Source organism: Saccopteryx leptura, chromosome 10 (genome assembly GCF_036850995.1).
Source record: "Saccopteryx leptura isolate mSacLep1 chromosome 10, mSacLep1_pri_phased_curated, whole genome shotgun sequence".
Taxonomy (NCBI): Eukaryota; Metazoa; Chordata; class Mammalia; order Chiroptera; family Emballonuridae; genus Saccopteryx; species Saccopteryx leptura.
The window spans coordinates 19404578-19428986 of record NC_089512.1 but is presented as its reverse complement, the minus strand read 5'-3'; the positions used below and the strand labels follow the sequence as shown (position 1 = coordinate 19428986).

Here is a 24409-nt window from a genome sequence, read left to right as displayed (position 1 = left end):
ACTGAAGTGTACAGGGGTAAAGGTCTATCACACCTGCCACTTAACTCTTAAGTGGTTACAAAATTATAAGAGACTTATAGAGAGAGATGTTGATGATGAAGCAGACATCATAAAGCGTTATCATCTGGGGAACCTGGATGGAGATGAGAATTTTTCATGCTATTCTTGCAGCCTTTCTAAAAGTCTGAAATTAAAAATAAATAAACACACACACACACACACACACACACACACACACACACCTGCCTTGAGAAAATTATGATGTCAGCAAGACAGTGCCCCTGACCCCAGACAGAGCCTTCTGGGTAGGACAAAGAATAGCAGACACAAAGAACCCAAGTCACAGTGGGAAGAGCCCGTCTCTCGCCTCGTAGGTGGGTGACCTTTGACAAGTAATTTAACCGATCTGAGCCTCAGCAGCGCATCCAAATTATGGGCATGATAATATCTGCTTTGTGAAGATTTCAGAAAATGTGTAACAAAGGCCAAATGCTGGTAGACTCGAACCTCAGGGATGATAGCGGGTGTTACAGAAAGACACCCAATTACCCACACACAGTCTCCTCTGGAACACCGACACCCCTTGTCACCTTAGGAAAAAGGAGAGCAAAAGGGACTTGAGAAAAGTATGAAATATAGACTATCAACATACACAGCTTTATTCTTCATCTCTTAAGTTGCCTCGTTTCCTCATTAATTTAGTTAATCCTGGGCAAAAGAGCTCAATGAGGCTTCTGTTCGTCTCTTAATTCTCATACTTTATAATTAAACACGCACGACCGACCTCAAGGTAGGTTCACCTTTATCGCTCAATTTAATCTTCACTAATATCTTTATATCTGCTTCTTGATTAAACCCTCCTCCAGAAAGGATCAAAACACCTTAAGGGAGTGTATTATCATCTCTGGCTTCTCGATGAAGAACTAGGAGTGCTTCTGGTGCGTATCCTGAAGAAATTCTCACACAAGACCACGAGCGGACACACGGGGATGCTCACTGCGGTGAGGTGGGTGGGGCAGAGAGCAGGAGGGCTGTGCGAGCCCACCATCAGAAAACACGGTGGACGCACACCCTAGGCATCGCTGGAAATGATGGACCAGACACTGCCTAGCGATGGATCTTAAAAACACACTGAGTGCAAAGTCACAAATGCACAAATGGAATGACATTCAGAATGTGATGCCAGCAAGTCTAAAAGGAGTTCCCGTAAACATGTTAGCTCACTCTTTCATAGGATGTTGTATTTCTAATTGGTTAAAGAACCATATATCCTATCCTGGGTAGGGATGAAGAGAGGGAGAAATGGAGAAGCACTTGGATAAAAAGATAGGTGGATGGATAGTGGATAAAAGGATGGGTGTCAAGGAGGAAGGCAATGGTGTGCGTGTGTGTGTACACACGCGCATGCACATGCACGCCCTGGACTGCACTCAGGCGCAAGCACATCTGCCCGCTGGGAGGACGTACCTGAGGCCGCTGGCTTGTGGCCGGGCTGGGCCCCCTGGTGCACGCTCTGCTGGAGCAGGTTGAGGCACTCCCCGAGGCAGCTGAGGGTGGCGGCAGAGGTAGCTTTCAGGAGCAGCAGGTCCTGGTCCAAGGCAGTGAGGGGGCCAGAACCGGGCAGAGACTCGATGGCATGCACAAGGTTCTTCTGCTGCCCTTCCACCTGGTTCATCATCTGCAAAACAGCAAGGAGGGAAGACAGCAAGGAGGAGGGCGTCAGACTTCTCCTTCCAACAGGCTTGGGAGCCAGCACTGGACCCACGGGACTGGGGAAAAGTCGGAGGGAAGTGGAGAGAGAAACCACGATCACCCGGATGACAAGCGACATCAGAGTCAGCTCAGAGGGTGTTCAGTACATGAGGCCTCTGACGATGCCTGGGTGAGATCTGATCAGAGTCAGCTCAGAGGGTGTTCAGTACATGAGGCCTCTGACGATGCCTGGGTGAGATCTGTCTATCCGAAGGCGCACACCTTCAGCTCTGATCACAGGAGAATTTTGGATCTTTAGAGCTGAAAGGGGCCATTAGGGCCCTTTGGCTATATCATTTTACAACTCTTCTGAAAATATGTCAGTAATAACTACGTCACAGGTGGAAGTCCTTGTGACCATCTTTAAGGTTCTTTTACCGTGAAAGGTTATCTAAGAAAGTGGATAAACCATGCCTTTGCCTAGAGCAAGGTTAATACCGTGCTTTTCCTCCAGCTCCTATCTCTAACTCCGTGGCAGTCTTTCTGAAGTTCAAGAAACGAAAGTGAAATCTAGGGCCGGTGGTTTGTATAAGCGAGATCAGAGCAAAGCTGGCCCTGAACCCTTCCACCTCCCAAAAACTGTGAAATAGGATGTGTGACTTTCTTCACACCACGTAAGATGCCAGGAAGAAGGGAAACCCCGGGATTCAAGAGCCAGCCCCATTCCACAGCGGATGCTATGACAAGCCCAAGTAGCCTGGCTACAGTTCATACGCTACAGAGAAGCAGTCGTCTAATCGTACCTTCAAATTAACAAATCAAAGAGAAAGGACCCTGAGAACTAGAAAAGGACTGCACTGCTTATCATGTGAAGCTCATCACCCTCCTGTTGTACAACTTATCTCATCACTAAACAAGATGATGTAAGGATATTGCACATCTAGCAAATAAACAGCCGTCTTGAAAAGTGGAGGAGCAAGAGCAACCTGCCCACGGTCCAGGGCCGGGCAGCACCCGAGACAGGGACCAGCGCCCGGTCTCCAGACTCCCGTCCACGGGGCCGGGCAGCACCCGAGACGGGGACCAGCGCCCGGTCTCCAGACCCCCGTCCACGGGGCCGGGCAGCACCCACAGGGCCGGGCAGCACCCGAGGCGGGGACCAGCGCCCGGTCTCCAGACCCCCGTCCACGGGGCCGGGCAGCACCCACAGGGCCGGGCAGCACCCGAGGCGGGGACCAGCGCCCGGTCTCCAGACCCCCGTCCACGGGGCCGGGCAGCACCCGAGGCGGGGACCAGCGCCCGGTCTCCAGAGTCCCGTCCACGGGGCCGGGCAGCACCCGAGACGGGGACCAGCGCCCGGTCTCCAGAGCCCCGTCCTCGGGGCCGGGCAGCACCCGAGACAGAGACCAGCGCCCGGTCTCCAGACCCCCGTCCACGGGGCCGGGCAGCACCCGAGGCGGGGACCAGCGCCCGGTCTCCAGACCCCCGTCCACTGTTCCTTAAGCTTCCCCCACAAAAGCCATCCTTAATTTGAAGCAACACCGCCTGAACTGTCACTACCGTCCCCAGGATCCTTGTTACCGTCATGATGTCACCAGCTGGAGAGAAGCAATAATAATTCTGTTAGGGACCCCTGGACTCAGACATAAAACTCGTTCCACGCTCATCTTTATTTTCCTATGCCCTTTTGAAAACAGAAACTGGCTGTTTTCTAGCGGTCTGGGTAGTTGTCTGCTTTAAAAAAATAAGAGTTCATCCATGGCAATGCTACTTACCAAAATGGGTGTCATTATGTCAAAACGATATTAAAAATCAGTGTGGACCATATTTGCATAGGCAAGGTTTGCGGCGTTCGCTCCTTAATGTGCACACCCACCCTTTGACCATGCATTTTATTATTTGCAGATTATCTAGGGAGCAGTGGATCTCAAACTACTGTAGTCAGCATTTCTGTAAATTCCTATCGTCAAACCCTGTCTTAGAAAAACGATGTGTTGATCGCTAACCGTCTGGCTCCCGAAAACAGTACCTGAGGTACAACAGGGGCTAAGGATTCACTTCTCCTTCAGGTCTTTGCTTTCAAGTCACCTTCTGAAGAAAGCTTCCTGAACCACAGAATTTAAAATCGCCTCTCCAGCCCAGCGCAACCCTCGGCATGCCTACCCTCCTTACCAACCTCTTTTTCTCCGTAGCTCTTACTACCTTCCAACCCAGTTCATAACTTATTATATTCATTTGTGCTAGGGTCGAAGCAGCGGTTATATCCTTGCTGTCCACTAATATATCCCACGTACGGTAAAAATCTGTTGAATGAATGAAGGCAAGTACGAACGATTCCCAGCCTCACTCTTCTGTCAGCTGGTGCAAGAGACCTTTTAACAGGGCACTTGGTGACACCTGTAAGTCTACAGCAATCATGATGCTCGATTAGAATATGGTTTAGATTTAGTAAAGGATAATACTTCCAATATCAGTTTAGGTTTGCCAAGAAATACTGCCAATTGGCTTAACTTTAAAATAAAATAAAATGTTTATGTATTCTTTTGACATCCAACTAGACATAGAGCTGCTAACAGCCAGGAGCAGTGGATCTCAAATTACTGTAGTCAGCATTTCTGTAAATTCCTATCGTCAAACCCTGTCTTAGAAAAACGAGGTGCTGAAAAGGAAGAAGAAAATCCAATGATGAAACATGTAATACCTTATGTTCTTGACTATTATGCATGATGCAATCATGCTTAAGAGAAAAGATAAGTATAATGATATAATTAAGCCATTAACGACACGGAATACACTTGTTTCTAATCAACAAAAAGAGCTAACTATATATATAAAAAAGAACTAACTATATTTCAATTACACTGTATAGGATAAATACCTGTTCTTTCACAAACACAGATTATTATGTAAATCTGAACTAATAAAAACACAAAACAGACTAACAGAATCTTCTAGTCTATGACAGTACAGACACCTGCCCAGAGGTGGGATCCACGTCTGCTCACTGAAAAGTATCGAGAGCCTATTGCCAGTGCCAGAGCCTGGGCCGCCCTGCTAGAGGGGCATCTGAACCAGCAGTGGAGACACTGATGGTTACAATGTCTGAAAACCAGTGGCACCGAGAGGGAGAGGGGTCAGGAGTGCTAAACACCCCACAGGTCAGGGCACAGTTCGTACAACAAGAACTTCCCTGCTCCAAATGCCAAGGGAGTAACCCTGGGCTGGAGACACAAAAATAAGCAGGCACCTGACGGACTTCAACATCGTTCTGGGTAAACGGAGCCCTGACCACGCAACAGGCCAAACACAGGGCTTGACACACAGCAGACTGCCCCTCGAGATTCACCCCCCCTTCCATGTGATATGAAATAGAGCGTTAGTCTTTAATGACACGATCGATGCCAATCTTCACTTCATTTCAGCGTCATCAGACTCCAGAAGAAATGGAATGAACCCTAGAAGGCAGGCAGGGCGCTCAGCCTCGGAGCTGTGCATCGTTATTACTGTGCCAGCAGTTCTAGGACTGGGAGGCCCTGACGAAGAGTCACCTTCGGGAGAACAAGTTTTAGCTATTTCCATACCTAATTTTAATTAAGGGCATATGTGAAAAGATGAATGCGGCACTGAAAAGCTGTATACAACCAGAATGGGCTGAAAGCAGTTTCCTCTCCCTCTCACAGCTCGTCCAGGCCGATCCAGAGAAGAACAAAGAACAGCCAGGAACAAGCAGCCTCGCCCACCACTCCCAGCCTCGGAAGACATCTGAGCTCTCAACGCGTCTCCCAAGCGCTGATCATTCATAGTGTTTAAAACCAACAGAAAAGATGCACAAGTTTCATTTCTTTCTGGTACTTGGCTCCCACAGTCAGATACCATCACCATCTCGTAACACAGGGCGCAGATTTCGGAGACCCGCCCCCTGGCCATGTCGGCTCTGAAGTTGTGAAATCACATACACGCTAGTCAAGTTGACCTTCACAGATAAGCAGAATTCACAGGGCGGGGATTGGGGATTCTATGGCCCGTGCATCTAACACCAACAATGGTATACGCACGACCAAAATCAAATCATAGGACTTCATTCCAATCAAATCAGTGAGGGCAGCTTGTGTTTTATTACTTTATTTCAATAAAGCTGAAACCAAGATGCACAGACCCAAACCCAATGTCAGCCCGCTCAACAAGCTCAGGCCTGGACAGAGAGGAGAAGTGAAGGGGACAGAAGGGGACAGGGGCTCCACCTGCCTCGATTGCTTCAGACTGCTCTGAGCTGCAGACCATGGAGCAGGCATGAGGGGCGCCGGGAGGCCCAGACTTCCCAGGCCGGATGTCCGTGAGCCCCAGCTCAGGTGCCCCTCCGTTAGCGATCACAGGACGAGCACCCAGCACCTTCCGAACACCGATTCCCTCCCAGGACTGCTTGCCTCGCTTGGTCGAGCCGCCTGGGCTCACAGATTCCTCAGGACCATCAGTCACTCAATCCGCCTTGCCTGGAATTAGACCCAACAATCTGACGCCAGCTTTAGGGTGGCCTCGGTTTGGCATTTCTTCTTAGCCTGGTGTAACTCCACAGCCCTCTGGGTCAGGGATCAATCCTTGGGTAAATTAGGTACTTTTTCACTTGGTCAAAGTCCTCATCAAAGCACAAAAGCCATGCTCAAAGGCACCGTGGAACCAACACACACACACACATCTTACTGTCTCCATTAGTATAGATTTACTATTCCACTACCCTCATTAACATTACTCTGATATCCCAGAAATGGCTTGATAGCTCATTACTGAAACTTCCTGAAATATCCATCAATGCTGTAATGGAAACCATCAAACTCAGTTTGTACCCTAAAATTCTTTGACTGCCTTGCCTCGCAGTTTCCACCAATCCGGAACTGTTGCATTGTGACCTTTACCTCGTCCCAATCTAGTCCCGGTCCTGTAAACCACACTTCAGGTCCTCAAACCCTGGCCTTGCCCACCCCCTCTCACAGACACCCCCAGGGCCCTGTGGAGGCGGCAGTCACCTTTATAGAGCGAACAGTCAAATCGCTCTGTCTTATCAACACCACAGCTGGTGCCCCTACAAGAAGGGGAAACTCGGACACAACACATTGAGGGCAGAGGAGAGAAGCCACAGGAGAAGATGGCCTAGGACAAGGAGAGAGACCTGGAACAGCTCCTTCCCTCACAGCACTCGGAAGGAACCAGCCCTGGGATGCCTTGACCGTGGACTTCCAGCCTCCAGACCTGTGAGACAATCCGTTTCTGTTGTTTAAGCCAGCCGCTTCGTGGTACTTTGTTACACAGCCCTAGAAACCTAAGACACAGGCCACAGACATCTTGCTACATCGATCAGCACAGATCTCATTTTAATGGCTGCATTGTACAAGCAGGGCAGAGCCTGCCTTTGGAGCAAAAGCTCCTTCGATGCAATCTCACCACTTCCTCCTCTCAGGTAATGTTTGCTCACAGAAAATCCGAAGTGCAGAATGCATGTTCAGAATTATGTAACAGAAGATGCCCATACAAAGGTTAATAATGCCTTTTTTTTTTTTTTTTTTTTTTTTTTGTATTTTTCTGAAGCTGGAAACGGGGAGAGACAGTCAGACAGACTCCAGCATGCGCCCAACCGCGATCCACCCAGCACGCCCACCAGGGGGCGATGCTCTCCCCACCAGGGGGCGATGCTCTGCCCCTCCGGGGCGTCGCTCTGCCGTGACCAGAGCCACTCTAGCGCCTGGGGCAGAGGCCAAGGAGCCATCCCCAGCGCCCGGGCCATCCTTGCTCCAATGGAGCCTTGGCTGCGGGAGGGGAAGAGAGAGACAGAGAGGAAGGAGAGGGGGAGGGGTGGAGAGGCAGATGGGCGCTTCTCCTGTGTGCCCTGGCCGGGAATCGAACCCGGGACCTCTGCACGCCAGGCCGACGCTCTACCACTGAGCCAACCGGCCAGGGCCGCTTGTTTTTTAATTCTGTGTGTCACTACTGAAATGTTAACATGTTGGTAAGAAGAGGCACAAGAGATAAAAGGAACTTTCTTCGTCTTCAAAGAAAATAAGACAGGTCAACAGAAGGATTTGAGTAGAAGGTAAGGGATCGGTATGTAATCACCTCGTTCATTCATTACTCACCTGAGCTCTCTACCCCCCCCCCATTCCCGTATATGAAGACTCAAACCTGAAGGGGGCGCTGTACACGGATGGAGGCACACTCTCTGGACACAAGGTTGGCCAACCAGGCACACCGCCCGTGGCCAGGGCTCTGCAGCAGCTCCACCCTCAGGAGGCTCCTCTGCTTTGTTTTCATTAAAAATATTTTTCAGCCCCCTCCCTTCTTTTTGTACAAAAGTAATACAGCTCTCAGAAAAAAAAAATAATAATCAATGAAAGAAAAAAATTACTCAACACATCCAAAACCGGAGAAAAGAAATGTTAAAATCTTGGTGTGTATATATACACTTACAACATTTCTATGCATATAAATGTACTTTTACTTTTTATGAAAATGGTTGCACATCATGCTTGTAACCTTTTTTATTCCATATACCATGTTAATAAATTTTGACAATGCTATGTGAAATATTGCCAATCACTCTGTCACATAAATGTGCCACAATTTACTGCCCAATTCCCTACTGCTGGACATTATGATGAGGTCTAACTTTCTTCTCTTTGACAAATTACAATTTGACAAACTTCGCTGGAGCTAAATCTCAGCATAAATTTGTAATGATTTTCTTAAAATAAACTCCTAGAAGAGGAATTGCCTTAACATTAATTTTCAGGCTTTTGATAAATACTGCCAGATCATAAAATTAAAAAAAACTGTACTGATTTGTATTCCCTCAGCACTGCCTGAGCTTTCTTTTTTATCACTCTCCAAAACCATCTTTTCTCTTAACGAATTTCAGAGGCAAAAATTAAATAAAAATAAAAAACAAAACCAGTATTTCATTGTTTTAATTCAGTAGGTCTGTCTCTGTATAAAGTGGGGTAAAGAAGGGTTAAGATGTCTCCATGCACAGCAATAAGCAGTAAATAAGCCCTAGGGATCTACTGTACAGTATGAATATAAACAACAATATTGTGCTATAATCATCAAACTTGCTAAGAGACTAGAACTTAATTTGTCCAGCCACTAAAAAGAAAAGATCATTATGTAATGAGATAGAGAGGTATTAAATATTGTTCAATGGCACTCATATGACAATATATAAATATATCAAATTAACAAGTTGTACACCTTGTATTTACACACAATGTTATATGTTAACTATTATATGTTATATATTATATGTATCATTCAATTAAAAAAAAAGTTTCCATATCCGTTAAAGAAAACGTCCGCAACACAGTGGATAGAGCATCGACTTGGGATGCTGAGGACCCAGGTTTGAAACCCTGAGGTCACCAGGTTGAGAATGGGTATCATCGACATGATCCCATGGTCACTGGCTTGAGCTCGAAGGTTGCTGGTTAGAGCCCAAGGTCATGGCTTGAGCAAGGGGTGACAGGCATGGCTGGAGCCCTCTGGTCAAGGCACATATGAGAAGCAATCAATGAACTAAGGTGCCACATCTACAAGTTGATGCTTCTCATCTCTCTCCTTCCTTTCTCTGTCTCCCCCCTCTCTCTTTCTCGCTAAATAAATGAATAAATAAATAAGACTACAGCGAGTCCAGAGAAAGTGTTTCCTGCAACAGGGTGGAAGCAGCCTCCCGGATGATGACTGGGGGCAGGTGCTAGTGTAGGGTGTGAGGGCTGGCGGTCAAGGGAGGGGAGGGACTATTGGAAGAACCACGAGGATCCAGAAAGGTCTCAGAGAAGCCACATTTCTCCCCTAAAAGGTCCCAGGGACAAGGGAACAATGGGAAACAGTTTCCAAGGCCCCCACATCCTCAACTGTTCCCCCCAGAGGGAACAGTTCTGCCTGAACCTTGCCCAACTGCCTCGTTCTTCTGTCCCCAGGAATGGCATTTGTCCACCTTTGCCACGCCGGCCCACAGCCCTGCCTCTCATTTAGCCCAGCATCGACGCCTAGGAGAAGAGCAGGAAGTGGCCCTTGGCTCTCCCTACACTGCCCTGCCCCCTTCCTGTCGTCTTCATTCACCTCTGCTATAAAAGCCCCTTGCGGGAACAGCCTTTTACATGAATAATAGAAGCGGGGCCACCTCACGTCTGGGGAAGGGGAGCTCTACAGTTCACAAAAGAGCTTTCTCATGCATAATCCCATGTCCTCCCAGCTCTGCCCTGGCCACAAGGCAGCACTGGTTATTATCACTCTCCTTTATACAACCTGGGGGTCCAAGTCACGCTCCTGGAAGTGCAGAAGTTAGGACTACAGTCCAGTGTTCTTCTCTGCCCCTTTTCTCAGGAGGCACACAGAACAACGCTGCTCTACAGACGATTCAAGATCACGGTACGCGCACACACACACACACACACACACACAGCTGGGTGCTCACCTAGCATAACCTTCCACTTAAAAATTAGATGCTTGGGGGGCAAGTGCCTTAGCCACTGGGCCAATTCACCCCCCAAATGAATGAAAACAAGTCAGACCACAAATTCTTCCTGGGCCAGTTCTCTAGAAAGGAAAACATGCTTCAGAAACAAAAAGTGAATACTAAAAGGGAAGGATTCGTTCTGCATACAGTGTGGAAATTTCTCTGAGAAGCTCTCTATTCAGAAGCTCTTAGACGTGCACCATGTAAAAACAAAACAAACAAACACACAAAAAGACTAGGCTGCTGTTTATTGATCCACTTCAGAAGTCCTCAGGTTGACCGCCATTTCTCAGCAAATGCTGGCTGGCACGCTGGTGTGTGTCGCTTGCAGAAAGGCACCTTACCAAACAAGGACCAGCAGGGACGAAGCTAAACCACCTGCCGGAGCCTGTCTTACATGTGCTCGCTCATATTCCACAGCCGGGCTCAGCCTATCTCAAAGAACCTCCCAATTTCTTGGATATTTAATCTCCACTTTGGGAAATTCTTTCGTTCTGCCAAGAGAGAAGTTTATTTCTAAGAATCCCCGAGGCAAGCCGCCGACAGACATCCGTAGTCTGACTCCGGCTTCACAGCACACATATGTTTTCCTTACACCAGGCCTTAGCTCTGCCTCATAAATTTTGCCTGCTAATCTCTTTTAAAAAGTTATTGTTTTTAGTTCGGATATCTACCCAAAGTAGCAGACAAGAACATAACAACATAGTTCCCTTTTCCAGCTAAAATTAATTTCACTAGTGCCAATTATTGTCAGGAAAGAAATGCATCTCCAAAGGGCACTTTAAAGAGGGGGGAGGGGAACTGGACAAGAATGTCACGACTCCAGGCGAATCCTGTACAGCATCTGAGCCCTGGCAAACGAAACTCTGGAGAGATGAACGCGTTTATCAGAAATCTGCTCCATTAGTCTGAAAATGAAAATGATGGTAAGGGATAAGCCACCAGTAATTAATATTTATTGTATCCCCACTGGGTAAATGACACTGCACTCGCCGTTTTACAGAAGAGAGACCAAAATTCCTGCACACAGGCTGCTTAAAATGTCATCCTGAAGGCGCTCAAATAGGAGACAGAATCGTAATATGAAATAGACTGTGCTTTGCAAAGGAGCTCACCATCCTTCGCAGATGCCTGCGTTTGAAATTGCTTCCCGGCGACAGAAATGAGCTGGCCTGAAGCCATTCCCATTCCTCCACGCTTCCTTGTGACTTTGGCACATGCTTTTTAAGAAAGCCAAGTGTAAGAGTGTACAGAGCCTGTGATCATTATCCATAGAACATACACGCAAAAGGAATTTATAATTAGTTCCATACACATCTCTACACCAGGGCTCAGCATACTGATTGACTCGATTAATTAACCCTCTGCCACACAAGGAACTCTTTATGGGAAGAGCCTACAGAAATGTACTCATCGAAGGACTGTCCATGGGAGATGCAGAACAGATGTTTTTTAGGTGGATGGATGGACTGAGATATTTAATCCGAATTCAGGAATCTGATGTGCGTGAGCTATAAGGATGCACAATATTCACAAATACTTTAGAAACACACTTCACAAGAAGATTTAAGCGTCAACTGGAAGATCGGTCAACACTTTCATCAGAAATAATAAGTCGTCATGAGGTACTTCCCTGAAGTTTATGCTAGTGTGGTATATGAATGCCAAGGTGACACAGTTTCCTGTCAGAGGGTTCTGGATGTATGCTAACTTCTTATAAAGATTTATGATAAACACTCAACTCCAACCAAGCCCAGACCACCCGAACTTTTTCCTTTCATTCATTATACCACCTCATAATGCAAAACCAATAGAGCCCACCAGGTCAGGAGTTTAAGAAGAGCCAAGGGCCCAACCGTACTACAGTCCTTTCTCAGCTTAATGTCTCCTGATGATTTCCAAAGTCTAGAGAACAACCCAATTCGTTGTGTTACCTATTTTCCCGTATCAGGTTCACGGATCTAACGCTTCCGCTAACGCATTGGATGTTAAAACTACCGACATGGAGCTGTGGATGCTGCCACAGCATGAGCCAACTCTCACTCAAGAGCCCTGCGGAGTCAGGCCTGTGCGGCTGTGATTAAAACAGCCCTCTCTTCCACGGAATAAATTCTTCTCTTCCCACGACCATTGCCAAACCTGAGAGAGAGAGAAAAACAAAATGTCTGGCCCTGGCAATGACCTTGGAAAAACACAGGATCTGAAACAGAATCATGAAACATATCCAACAGAGGCTTGCGTATCTTGGCCCTGACTTGTCGTGAATATACTGCCTACCCAGGCAACTTTGCACCTCTTGCTATTTCTCTCAAGTCACATCTTGCCTACAAAGCCTTTGCTCTTCACCCCTCATGGTCAAAGTCCTACTAGGCTTGCAACGCCCAGCTCGGGGCAGTGCTGCCCCATAAAGCTCTCCTCCTTCCCTCAGCCAGACGTCACCAGCCCCCCTCCCCCCAGTCTCTCTGATCCTTGCTCCAGCATTCACTTCTCTTCCTTTAAAGTCTTGAGGTTGAGGGAGCAGCTCTACGCCCACGTTTCCTTAGCACCTGGCTAGTGCGGGGCGATCCTAATTAAGTTCTTAAAGAACCACTACATGTATCCTTCATGCTTAGGGGCCGCTGCCTCAGTCTTCAGGTTTGCTCTTCCCGGCGAACGTGCCCTACGGCAGTTATATCTATGGCAGGAGTCTAATTTTGCCTAATCCGTGCATATACAGAAGGAAAATGCATTTTCTCCTTTGGTTCAGAAAAATACTTAGAAATGACTATCTCCCTTCAGACTTATTTGTGTACCGTTAATTCACCCTCTTCAAACTAGCCATTTAGAAAATGTGAAACATTAGCTATTCTTCCAGATAATTTGTCATGCCTCCCACTGCAAAATAAACAGGCACGGTAATTCTTTCCACAATTACAATGTAAATACGTATTTCACTCCAGGCATTAAATTGGTTTTATTATCATGTAAATTTAGTAGCAATAAAAGGTAACACTCAGCAGGAAGAAATGCCCACTGGCTCCCTTCAAAGGTTTCTAACTGTAAAGGTTATTCTCCAAACCATCAGAACACCAAACAAACGAACAAAACAATGTATCTAAGATATGCAATTTCTTTGGTTAAAAAAAAAAAAGTTTAAAAATACTACTTCAAACTACTTTATGCTAGATTTTAATAAAGCTGAATTTATTTCAAATTTCAAGAATGATTTTCTCAGGTTTCACGTTGGGTAGGTATTCTTTTAAGGGTGCTCTAGCTCTAAAAAGCCTGGTGAAGCTGAAAACAGCCATCATCTGTACCCACTCCGCTGTTGCCCCCTGCTGACCGGAGGATGGGAACCTTGGCCAGACAGAGTCCTTTCCCAAGAAAAACGGCGGCTATAGACAAGAGAAGCCTACTGGCCTGTGGGGTGCCACGCCCCTTGGGGAGTAAGAACGGCAAGGGACATGGTTCCTTAATGCCTTTAAGCCTGAATAGAGGAAACAAACATGCGCATATGCAACCATCAAAACACAGTATAAAGTTACACTGTTCAGTTCTAGGGTGTGCTGTCAGACTAACAGGTCTCCAGAAAGGGTGAGACCAATGAAGACAGAGGCCCCCTAAAGACTGGTGCTTCTCAGCCTTTTCCCTATTAGGGAACCCCACCTCACTCAGCATGGGCCACTTGATTTCAGTAATCGGTCCACACGGGAAAACCGGAGGACCCAGCAAAAATCCCAGATAATTGCTTGACTTCAGTCAGGTATTTTTTAATGGTGAAAATAGCTCATGGTCCTGCTAAGAGAGAAGGTTCTGGGGTCCATGGGAAATTAATAATGCATAAGTAGAGGAGAGCAGATACAAGTTCATACCTAGTGAGTCTGCATATCCCCCCCCCCCGCCTTCTCCCTCCTCCCCACCCTCGCCCTCCGGGAAGCAGTGGAATCTAAGGTGTGTGTGACCAGGCTCAGAACCACTTACTAAATGCAACCTGGGCCATGTTGGTTAATCTTTCTGGGCCTTAGCGTTCTTAACATGTAAAATTAAGACTCATAAAGGTTCTTAGGGAATAGGCACGTTGTGAGGAATGAATTAGTCAGTAATTGTGAACCACCTAGAAATCCTCCTAACACACGGCAAGTGTCATAGTGCTGTTCCCACTGCGGCCACTGCCACCACGGTTACTGTTCTACAGAGTGAATATCACGACGTGGGAAGGGCTAAAACCAGAAACAGGCATGGAGGAAGCACTCCGTAAATGCTCGCGATGGTGATGGGGAACACCAGTGGAAAAGTAAGCACAGTGGAAGGGCATTTCTATCCTTGTTTTAGCAGGACCTCGTAGAGCCTGTTTATTCAAGAAGCAATATATTCAATGGAAAACATATTACACTTCCCTTGCAGAACCATTTGCCTTCTCTCTTGTAACAAGTAGTTGCCTTACTTATTTTTGAAAATAACATTACTAAGCCGCTTTCAGTCGATTCTCCTTATTTGCAGTAGTTACGCGCCGCAGAGTACCCAGAAACACTGAATTAGCAAATACTGAACTATTTCTCTTAGGGGAAGCACATGAGGCGGTTCCTGAGAGTCTGTAGTGACATTTTCTGCAACTGAAACGCCACGTGCATTATATAGGTTTGTTTGCCAAAGCCCTCCTAAAACAAATGGGTTTCATTGGTATTAAAAACGGACTTTTCTGTGTAATCCTTTGCCAGAATAACACCTAACAGGTACGGTCAATTCTCATTACTCACGGTAATTGTGCTCTATAAAGTCACCAAAACCAATGAATTAGCAAATTTGCTGAACCATTATTCCTAGGGCCAGTGTGTCTGTGTGTACACACACGTATGCATATATAGCTCACAGAGACACAGATTATCATCTTAAAATGCTAATTAAAACAACTCATCCTGGTAGATTCTTTTTTCTTTGCTTTACGAAAGAGAAAACGAGGGTCAGAAGTGTTCAATCACTTGCCTGGAACCCGGACTGGGATTCCAACCACGTCCAACTGGCCCCAGAGGTGGAGCGTCCTGCCTTACACCGAGTAGCCCCGTCCCACGTCCGTCCTCTGGCCGTCTTGGTGGGACAGGAGAAGCCAGAGGGCAGAACATCACCTTGTGTGATCTTAGCTGGGAGCATGTGCACTGGGTGACAAATTTCTCGATGTTTTGCACACGTCTGCAAATGACCACAAAAGTGCCACGAGTATCAACTTGGGGAGTTACTAATAAATTTTAGCAAGCAGAAAAATTTGAAAATCCGTGCATAATGAGGATAGGCTATTTTTTAAAGTCTTCATCATCGGTCTCTGAATTGTCGGAACCCGTCTCACCTGCAAACTTAACATTTTTCACGCTGCATCTATTGCCTTTTGAAATCTATGAGCCAGCCAGCACTAGCCAAGAAGCATTTATCATTTTCCTGACTCTGGGGCATGTGACCGAGCATTTATTTGGCTTTTGGCCTCACAGCAACACTGCCCCACTACACGTTTTCAATCAGTCATCATCTATCATATGAATCCACCAATTTAGCCGCTTTTTTTGTAGTTTCATTACACCCGATAGCTGTTAGTTTCGCATTTTCCAAAGTGGCCTCACCTACAGATCAGTGAATTGCCTCCTTTTTTATTTATTTACATTTTGGCTGTACCTTAGTTTGCTTCATTGCCCTTGACCTCGTGGCCAGCGGCACCGTGACTCACACCTGAACAAGGCTCACCTAACACCCCCATTTCCTCCGCCAGGCACATCGCAGCCTTCTCGCACTTGAAACACTGACAGCACTTCTGCGCCACGCTCGACCAGTTCAAACAGTGAAATCACAGACCAAAGGCACAAACAGGCGCACTAAATACATCACGAGAAGGATACTCGGGTACAACAGGAGAACTGAAACAGGAAGGCAGAGGGTCGCCTTGCTCGACCTCAGCTGGGAAATACGCATCGATAACTGGAAATTTGCATGTGTCCGTGAATGACCAGCTGAGCATCTTAAGTACTGATTCTAGGCTTACACACAAATTGTAGCAAGAGGGCAAATGTGCAAATGCAGAATCCATGAAAAATGAGGATCAACTGGATATATTTTAGACATTGTAAAGCCTAGAGCTATCAAGTTAATACAAATGAACTCAAAATCAAAAGGGAAACATGCAATGTCATATGTGTGTGCACACATGCATGTGTGCATATGGTGATATGAAACCATTCCACACACAATGATAAGGCTCTGAAAGAAAACACTTCTAATTCACCATTGGCTTCACTGCGAACAAGGCAGCGTAACTTAATTATTTTAAAGCTCTGTGATGAACACTAAATTGCAACAATCTCCACCATGGCAGTAATTCAAGTTCAGAAAAATATGCCGTATTTTTCGCTCCATAAGATGCATTTTTCCCCAAAAGGGGAGGGGAAAATACCTGTGCGTCTTATGGAGAGAAAAATATGATATTTTATTAAATATTTTAACACAGCATTTGGTTCACGATATTTTTTTCTTATTTTCCTCCTTAAAGTCCTAGGTGTGGCCTGACCTTTGGTGGTGCAGTGGATGAAGTGTCAACCTGGAACGCTGAAATCACTGGTTCAAAACCCTGCACTTGTCTGATCAAGGCACATATGGGAGTTGATGCTTCCTGCTCTCCTCCCCCTTCTCTCTCTATCTCTCTTTCTCTCCTCTCTAAAATGAATAAAATTTAAAAAAATTTTAAATAAAACCCTAGGTGTATCTTATGACCAGGTGCGTCTTATGGAGCAAAAAATACAGTACTCAAATATATGCTCCTAAAACTTTAAAAGGTATTGATTTTGATAAAGAATAAACCTTCTCGCCTGACCAAATGGTGGCGCAGTATATAGAGCATTGGACTGGGACACTGAGGACCCAGGTTAGAGACCCCGAAGTTGCCAGCTTGAGCGTGGGCTCATCTGGTTTGAGCAAGGCTCACTAGCTTGAGCCCAAGGTTGCTGGCTCAAGCAAGGGGTCACTCAGTCTGCTGTAGCCCTCCGATCAAGGCACATGTGAGAAATCAATCAATGAACAACTAAGGAGCCGCGCAACAAAGAATTGATGTTTCTCATCTCTCTCCCTTCTTGTTTGTCTGTCCCTATCTGTCCCTCTGTCTGACTCTCTGTCTCTGCCACACACACACAAAAAAAGAATAAACTTTCTCAAAATACCTGGTATTGGGAACTAAATTATTCTTTGGAAGGCTTTACACAACAGATTTTATTGGATTTCACAGTCCAAACTCATTTTAATTGCTAAATGATATTCACCTATGGCTTCCGTTATGCTACCTTTAATTGGAGTCATTTTCTTCACAGTTCACAAGGCAATTTTTTTCTAAGGCTATTTAAAGTTCTGAGAAGAAACACTGAAAACATGTCTCCAGCCTGGACAGGTTTAAACTGTACACTCTGCTAGGCAAGGGGGTCCAGTGATGAACGAACCGATGAAAATCCCTGCCCACGTGAGCTGCTGTTCTAATGGAGGAAGCTGGACCATAAGTAAACAAAAAAACGTGATGAATGTTACAGAGAAAAATCAAGCAGGTAAAGAGCGAGAGATGGGGGTGGGGAAGGTAAGACATTTCAGATTTTAAGTAGGTGGGTAATCTGGGACAGTGTCACTAAGACAACCTTGGAAATTTCCCCAAGGAAATCAGAAGAAGCCATGCACACAGCCAAAGGAAGAGTGTTCTAGGAAGGAAGGGGTGACAGGAAATGCAAAGGCCCTGGGGTAGAAGTAAGCCTGGCAAGGCCAACAAACATCAAGGCCAACTGGACTCCAGTCGGAGACAGAGAAGAGCTAGAGAAGGTGTGGAGAGGGAAGGAGGGGCTGCACATGGAGGCCTGCTCGATTGTTGGTGAGGTCTGGATTTCACTCTGTGAGGAGGGACACATTAGAGGTGTTTACGGGAATACTTCACAGAGACTGCGCGTTTGGGTCCAGACCACTGCAAGAAAGTATCAGCAGAAAGTAAATCACAGTGGTTTTTTTTTTTTGGTTTCCCAGCACATATAAAAGTTATGTTTACACCATACTTTAATCTATTAAGTGTGCAATAGGATTATGTCTAAAACAATGTACATGCTATAATTTAAAAATAATAAATGCTAACCATCATCTGAACCTGTTGGGAAAAGGGTGCCAAAGACTTACTCAACACAGGTTGACATGAACTTACAATTTGTAAAAAACTCAATTACCTGTAAGGTGCAACAAAATGGGGTATGTCTGCATTTGTTTTATGTGGGGTTTATTTATTGTTTCTTAAAATTTCAATATTCAAAAATATTTAGTCTGACCAAGTAGTGGCGCAGTGGATGGAGCGTCGGACTGGGATGCAGAGGACCCAGGTTCGAGGCCCCAGGTTCGAGGCCCTAAGGTCGCCAGCTTGAGCGCGGGCTCATCTGGTTTGAGCAAAAAGCCCACTAGCTTGAGCCCAGGTCGCTGGCTCCAGCAAGGGGTTACTCGGTCTGCTGAAGGCCCGTGGTCAGGGTACATATAAGAGAGCAATCAATGAATAGCTAAGGTGTTACAACACGCAATGAAAAACTAATAATTGATGCTTCTCATCTCTCTCCGTTCCTGTCTGTCTGTCCCTGTCTGTCCCTCTCTCTGACTCACTCTCTGTCTTTGTAAAAAATAAATTAAAAAAATATATATTTAAAGACTGGAAACCCACATACCCACCATTGATATTCAACAACTGCTAACATTTTGCCATATTTGCTTTATCTATGTGTATGTGTGTGTTTGTGTTTGTCTCATACCCTTATTTTTCCTGAAGCATCTGAAATTAAGTCACAGATATCTTGATACCTCCCACCTGAATATTTCAAAATGCATCTCCTAAAAGCCAGGACATTCTTCTACTTGTCCACAATTCCACGATCTCACTTCATAAAATTAAAAATAATTCCATAGGCCTGACCTGTGGTGGCGCAGTGGATAAAGCGTCAACCTGGAAATGCTGAGGTCGCCGGTTCAAAACCCTGGGCTTGCCTGGTCAAGGCACATATGGGAGTTGATGCTTCCTGCTCCTCCCCCCCTTCTCTGTCTCTCTCTCTCCCTCTCTGTCTCTCTCTCTCCCTTTCTCTCTCCTCTCTAAAAAAAAAATAAATTTAAAAAATTAAAAATAATTCCATAAAACTCTCTAGTAATAGTCCATATTCAGATGTCCTCAACTGTCCAGGCCATTAAGGTACATAATCTAGAATTTGGTTGACATGTTGCTGGAGTCTCTTTAAAACTACGAGGTCTCTATCCATTTTTTTTTTTCCTCTTTGAAGGACAAGGACTTACAGGAGGTCCCACAATCTGGATTTGTCTGATTGCTCCTTCATGGTGGCATTTAACTTGTTTCTTGATCCCCTATGTATTCTGTAAGTCAGAAGGCAGGTCTGAAAGTTGGATTAGATTTGGACAGCGGAATACTCCATTGGTGTTGCTGAGAATGTCACACTGCTTCACATCAGCAGGTGCATCACGTCAAGGTGTCCCACCATAGTGATGTGCAGTGTGAACAATTAAATAAAACAGGAACTGCCAGCTACCTTCTTTGAAAGACATATTTTTTTTCTCTTTTGAAATAGCAGGCAATCTTTGGCATCTAACACATACACACACAGAGATATGCCAAATAGCTATCCCGTTCCCCAACAACCTTCACATAATGGTACTGGAGAAGGTCATCAGGAAAAAGACCACCAGTTTGACCCGCAAGGTGAATCTGGGCCGTCAGAGGCTCCTCACTCCCGTCCCCTGTGCTTTGAAATGTGCACTCAGCTTACCTTCCCTGCTCCCAGAGACTGACAGAAAGGGTTCAGCCTCGACACAGAAGTGTGGTGATGAGGATATCTGGATTGCGTATATGACGGACCCCAGTTAAGGCCTCTATATAAACTTCTAAGATTTGGCAGGTGATTGTGGGAAACCACTCCCCCAAGACAAGGCTCCTAAGTAAGGTTCCTTGCTTCTTAAACTTGTCACCTTGGTCTCTTCCTGCCCTCCAAGTACTGGGGCCAGTTTCAGGTAACACCTGGGAAGCTCCCGGCCAGGGCTGCCACTCAACAAACCATTTGGCATTCCTCAATGGTATTTGCCTAAATCAATTATTTCTGTGGGGATTGCAAAATGGTGATTTTCTAATTCTATCATTCTTTCTGCACTTATTAGTTGCCATTCGCCCTCCCCACCATCTGCCCCTTTCATTTTTGCTCTCACTTCAGACTCATGGATTACCTTTGTCATTCTCAACATGATAAACTATGACCACTATTCTCTTTCTGACAGATCCCACGAGCCTTTTCAGATGCTACAGAATGTCCCAGGTTCGTTACGTACTTTCTCTGTTCCAGACTGAATCCACCGTTTTCACACCGGCAGGTTTTGAATAAAGAAGGCATTACTTGACTTTCAAAAATGAGCGCTCCAGCTGCAGGATTGAGCGCTCCAGCTGCTCATGAGCAAGGTCAAAAGCAAAAAGGCCAGGAGCAGGCACACTCTGCAGGCACCCAGGTGAGAGCTGGTGACAGCGGGGTCCGTCATAGAGGTCTGATTCTAGATATACTTTGAAGGAAGAAGACGATGAGATACTCTCACAAATCTGATATGGAATATAAGAAAAAAACAACACGGAATAAATGACAAAGAATGACGTTTGGAATCTAAGCAACCAGAAGGATGAAGTGCCTATTCATTAATACGGAGAGAGAGGGGAGCAAGCTCTGGGTATTGTAAGTTGAGCAAGGATAAGGGATGTGGAAGGAGTTCAAAAACTGCATTTTGAATATTTGAATGAGCGACTTTGAGGGTATCTGTCAGGCATCCAAGTGGAGACGTAACGAGGCAGCTGGACCCGTGAGCACGGAGGTGGTTGGCATACAGATTGTGTTTACAGCCACAACTCTGGAAAAGATCGCCACGGGCATGACTAAAGACAGAGGAGGGGAAAATTCCAATATTTGAGAGACTAGAGATATGAGAAGAAACAGGGACTAAGAAGAGTGAGCCGAGAGGTGGGAGGAGACACAGGAGAGCGCAGTGTCCCGAACAGGTGTCCTGTGACCGGTGGACAGCGTTTCAAGAAGGGAGGGACCTGCTGGATCCCACCCCACTGACAGGGCAATGGAATGTGGACTGGGAACCGACCAACCTGGGGATCACTGGGGATCTTCACGAGAACAGCTCAGAGTATCCAGGGATAAAGGAGAGGTGTGGTACGGTGACAGTGTAAGATTCAGAGGCGGGTGCTTTAAGGGAAGAGGAAGGGAGAATGAGCTGATAGTTACTACAATGTGGACAAACCTCAAAATCATTATGCCAAGTGAAAGAAGGCAGATATAAGGTCATGTTGTGGCCCTGGCCGGATGGCTCAGTGGTAGAGCGTCGGCCTGGCGTGCAGAAGTCCCGGGTTCAATTCCCAGCCCAGGGCACACAGGAGAAGTGCCCATTTGCTTCTCCACCCCTCCTCCTCTCCTTCCTCTCTGTCTCTCTCTTCCCCTCCCGCAGCCAAGGCTCCATTGGAGCAAAGATGGCCTGGGCTCTGGGGATGGCTCCTTGGCCTCTGCCCCAGGCGCTAGAGTGGCTCTGGTCGCGACACAGCGACGCCCCGGAGGGGCAGAGCATCGCCCCCTGGTGGGCAGAGCGTCGCCCCCTGGTGGGCGTGCCAGGTGGATCCCGGTCGGGCGCATGCGGGAGTCTGTCAGACTGTCTCTCCCCGTTTCCAGCTTCAGAAAAATAAAAAAAAATAAAAAAAAAAGGTCATGTTGTGTATGGTTCCATTCATGGAACATTCAGAATAGGTAAATCCACAGAATGAATACTGGGGCTCGCCAGAGGCTAGGAGAGGGGGTGATGGGGGCTGGCTGCATACGGGGTACAGGGTTTTTTCTTGGGGTGAGGGAAAAGTTTTGGAACTAGACAGAGGTGATGACTGCACAACATTGTAGATACACTTACTATGACTGAAATAAATGTTCATTTAAACATGATTAATAATTTTGCTTCGATTGAAAAAAAATGTTAGGAGAAAAAAAAATTAAGCAACAATTCACCCATCTCAAGACTAGACTATCCTTCATTCTTCACCAAAAATAAACGTTACTTACGGTTTAAGTCAATGAATGACAGAGACTATCAAGACTTAGGAACAAGATGCCACTGGACTTCAGAACTAGGTTTCTCTACACTCAAAGTCTTCTGAAAACTTTAAAAAACCAAATTGTGAAGGGACGCTCACAGCTCTGAACGGCACGTTGCACCCACACTGGTGACTCCTCTTTTCACGGTCTCTGGATCACAGGAAACATCGAACGGACTCAGCACGATTTTCCAGTTAGTTGTTAAAACATAGTAACCAACTGAACTTAGTTATTTTCAAAGCCCAGTAATTTTTTTTTATTTTTTTCATCTACAGGGAAATGTTCCATTCTTTTTTGAGATGAGTGATCTGTTATTGTCCCACTCGCCTGGTGGTCACTAAGGAGTATTTGATTCAAATCGGTAGACACCATAGGAAGCACTAAAGTCCTTTTAACAGTGCATGGCACGTGGTACGTGTCTGGTTGGTATTTGTGGGAGGTAGGAAGGGAGACAGAGCAGGAATCAAGATAAAACTTGGGTCTGGCCAGCCAGTGCTGAAGAAATAGTTTCAGTGAAGAATACCCAGACTTCAGGCCATCTGTCTTAAAGTGGCTTCATTAGGCGCCAACTCCCACAAAGCACAAAGCAAAGGAGGCAGTATTGTACTAGCCGGCAAGGAATTCAGCTCAACCACTAACATCACGCGTGACTTCGAACAAATCACCGACCTCTCTGAGCCGTGCTCGCTTCATCTATACAATCAAGAGGTTGAACTCGAGTGACTGCAACATCTCTCTCAGTGCTGAAAATGATCCTTTCTGGGATTTCTTTTAAAAGGCCTGTCTTTAAGCACGGGAAGAGGCTGCATAATTCCTGTTCACTGACAGACGACAATCCCAAACTCAAGTCCTCTTCTTCCCTTAATAAACTGTCTCCTTCACTTCAGAGCACTGTACTCTTAGCATGGCTCTGGGATGCTGGTGACGGAAGCTGCTGGGTATGACGGAGCCAGAAGTTATAATTATTAGATTATGCTTCAGAACAGTTTCACCCAAATTGTTCCTCATGGTAGGTAGAGGCAGCTTGCTAAAAAGTTGGAGGGCCCAAACTTGGCTTCTGCCTCACTCCCAGAATTCTTGTGAATACCAAAAGCCTGGTCAGAACTAGATAAGGAGGCAGGGCCCAGAGATGTCATTTTTCTTTCCTTTTCAGCGAGCTGCATTCTCAAATCTTTCCCTAGTTCTCCTGGATTGTTGGGCTTTTCTTCACCAATTTCTAGGAGCTCCTTACACAACAGGGAATTGGCCCTTTCCGTTATGAGTTGTTGTGACTCTTTTCCCAGTTTAACTCAGCTTAGGATATATTTTTGGCAATGAGAACTTTTGTTTTTATAAAGTCAAATTTATGAATCTCTCTTTTTAATTTTTCCATTTGAGAGTGGGGGGAGGTAGGGGGAGAGAGATTGAGGAAGGAAGGGAGAGAGAGAAGCATCAATTTGTTGTGCACTCCTTGATTGCTTCTTGTATGTGTCCTGACCCCAGGTGGGATGGAGCCCACGACCTTGGCGCACCAGGATGACACTTTATCCATTGAGCCACCCAGCCAGGGCCTCTTTTTTATTTGTTTTTGGCTTAAGATTTTTTTTTTAAGTTATGTTTAAAAGGTCTTCCCATTCCAAGGTCAAAAGGAATTCTTGTGTGATTTCGTCTTACTTTCCAAGTTTCACTTTTTCACACCTAAGTTCTTTGCCGCTTTTCCAATGCGTCATGGCACGCACACCCCTCAGGCAACGTCCAGGCACTGCAAACTGGAGTCGTCCAGATGTGGGAAGCGTGGGCCGAGCCAACAGCAGCTTCTGAGAGATTGAACAGACACAGACCTGAACCAGCTCGCTTCCTGATCTGCGGAGACTGGAGGCAAATGATTTTAACCTACCCAGTCCTTCATTTCCTCCTCCAGAAAGCAGAGAGAGCATTACCTGTTTAGCAAGTTTTCCTAGGATTAAACAAGGCAACTATGAAAAAGCCCTCTGCACAATGCCCATCATTGAACACGTGGTCAAGACACAGTAGGCTGCCTCCTTCTTAGTTCTCCATTTTCCTCCATCTGTGTGCCTTTTTGAGTAATATACTT

The 24409-nt window shown here is 46.0% G+C and overlaps 1 protein-coding gene across 1 annotated transcript in view; it reads right to left on the bottom strand.

The window, feature by feature from the left end:
* Nucleotides 1-24409, bottom strand: part of OSBPL10 (oxysterol binding protein like 10) — a 296950-nt gene that overhangs the window by 80155 nt on the left and 192386 nt on the right. The window contains exon 5 of the mRNA XM_066350426.1: nt 1468-1678. Within this exon, the coding sequence (XP_066206523.1) occupies nt 1468-1678 (211 nt within the window). The remainder of the gene's footprint in view (nt 1-1467; nt 1679-24409) is intronic.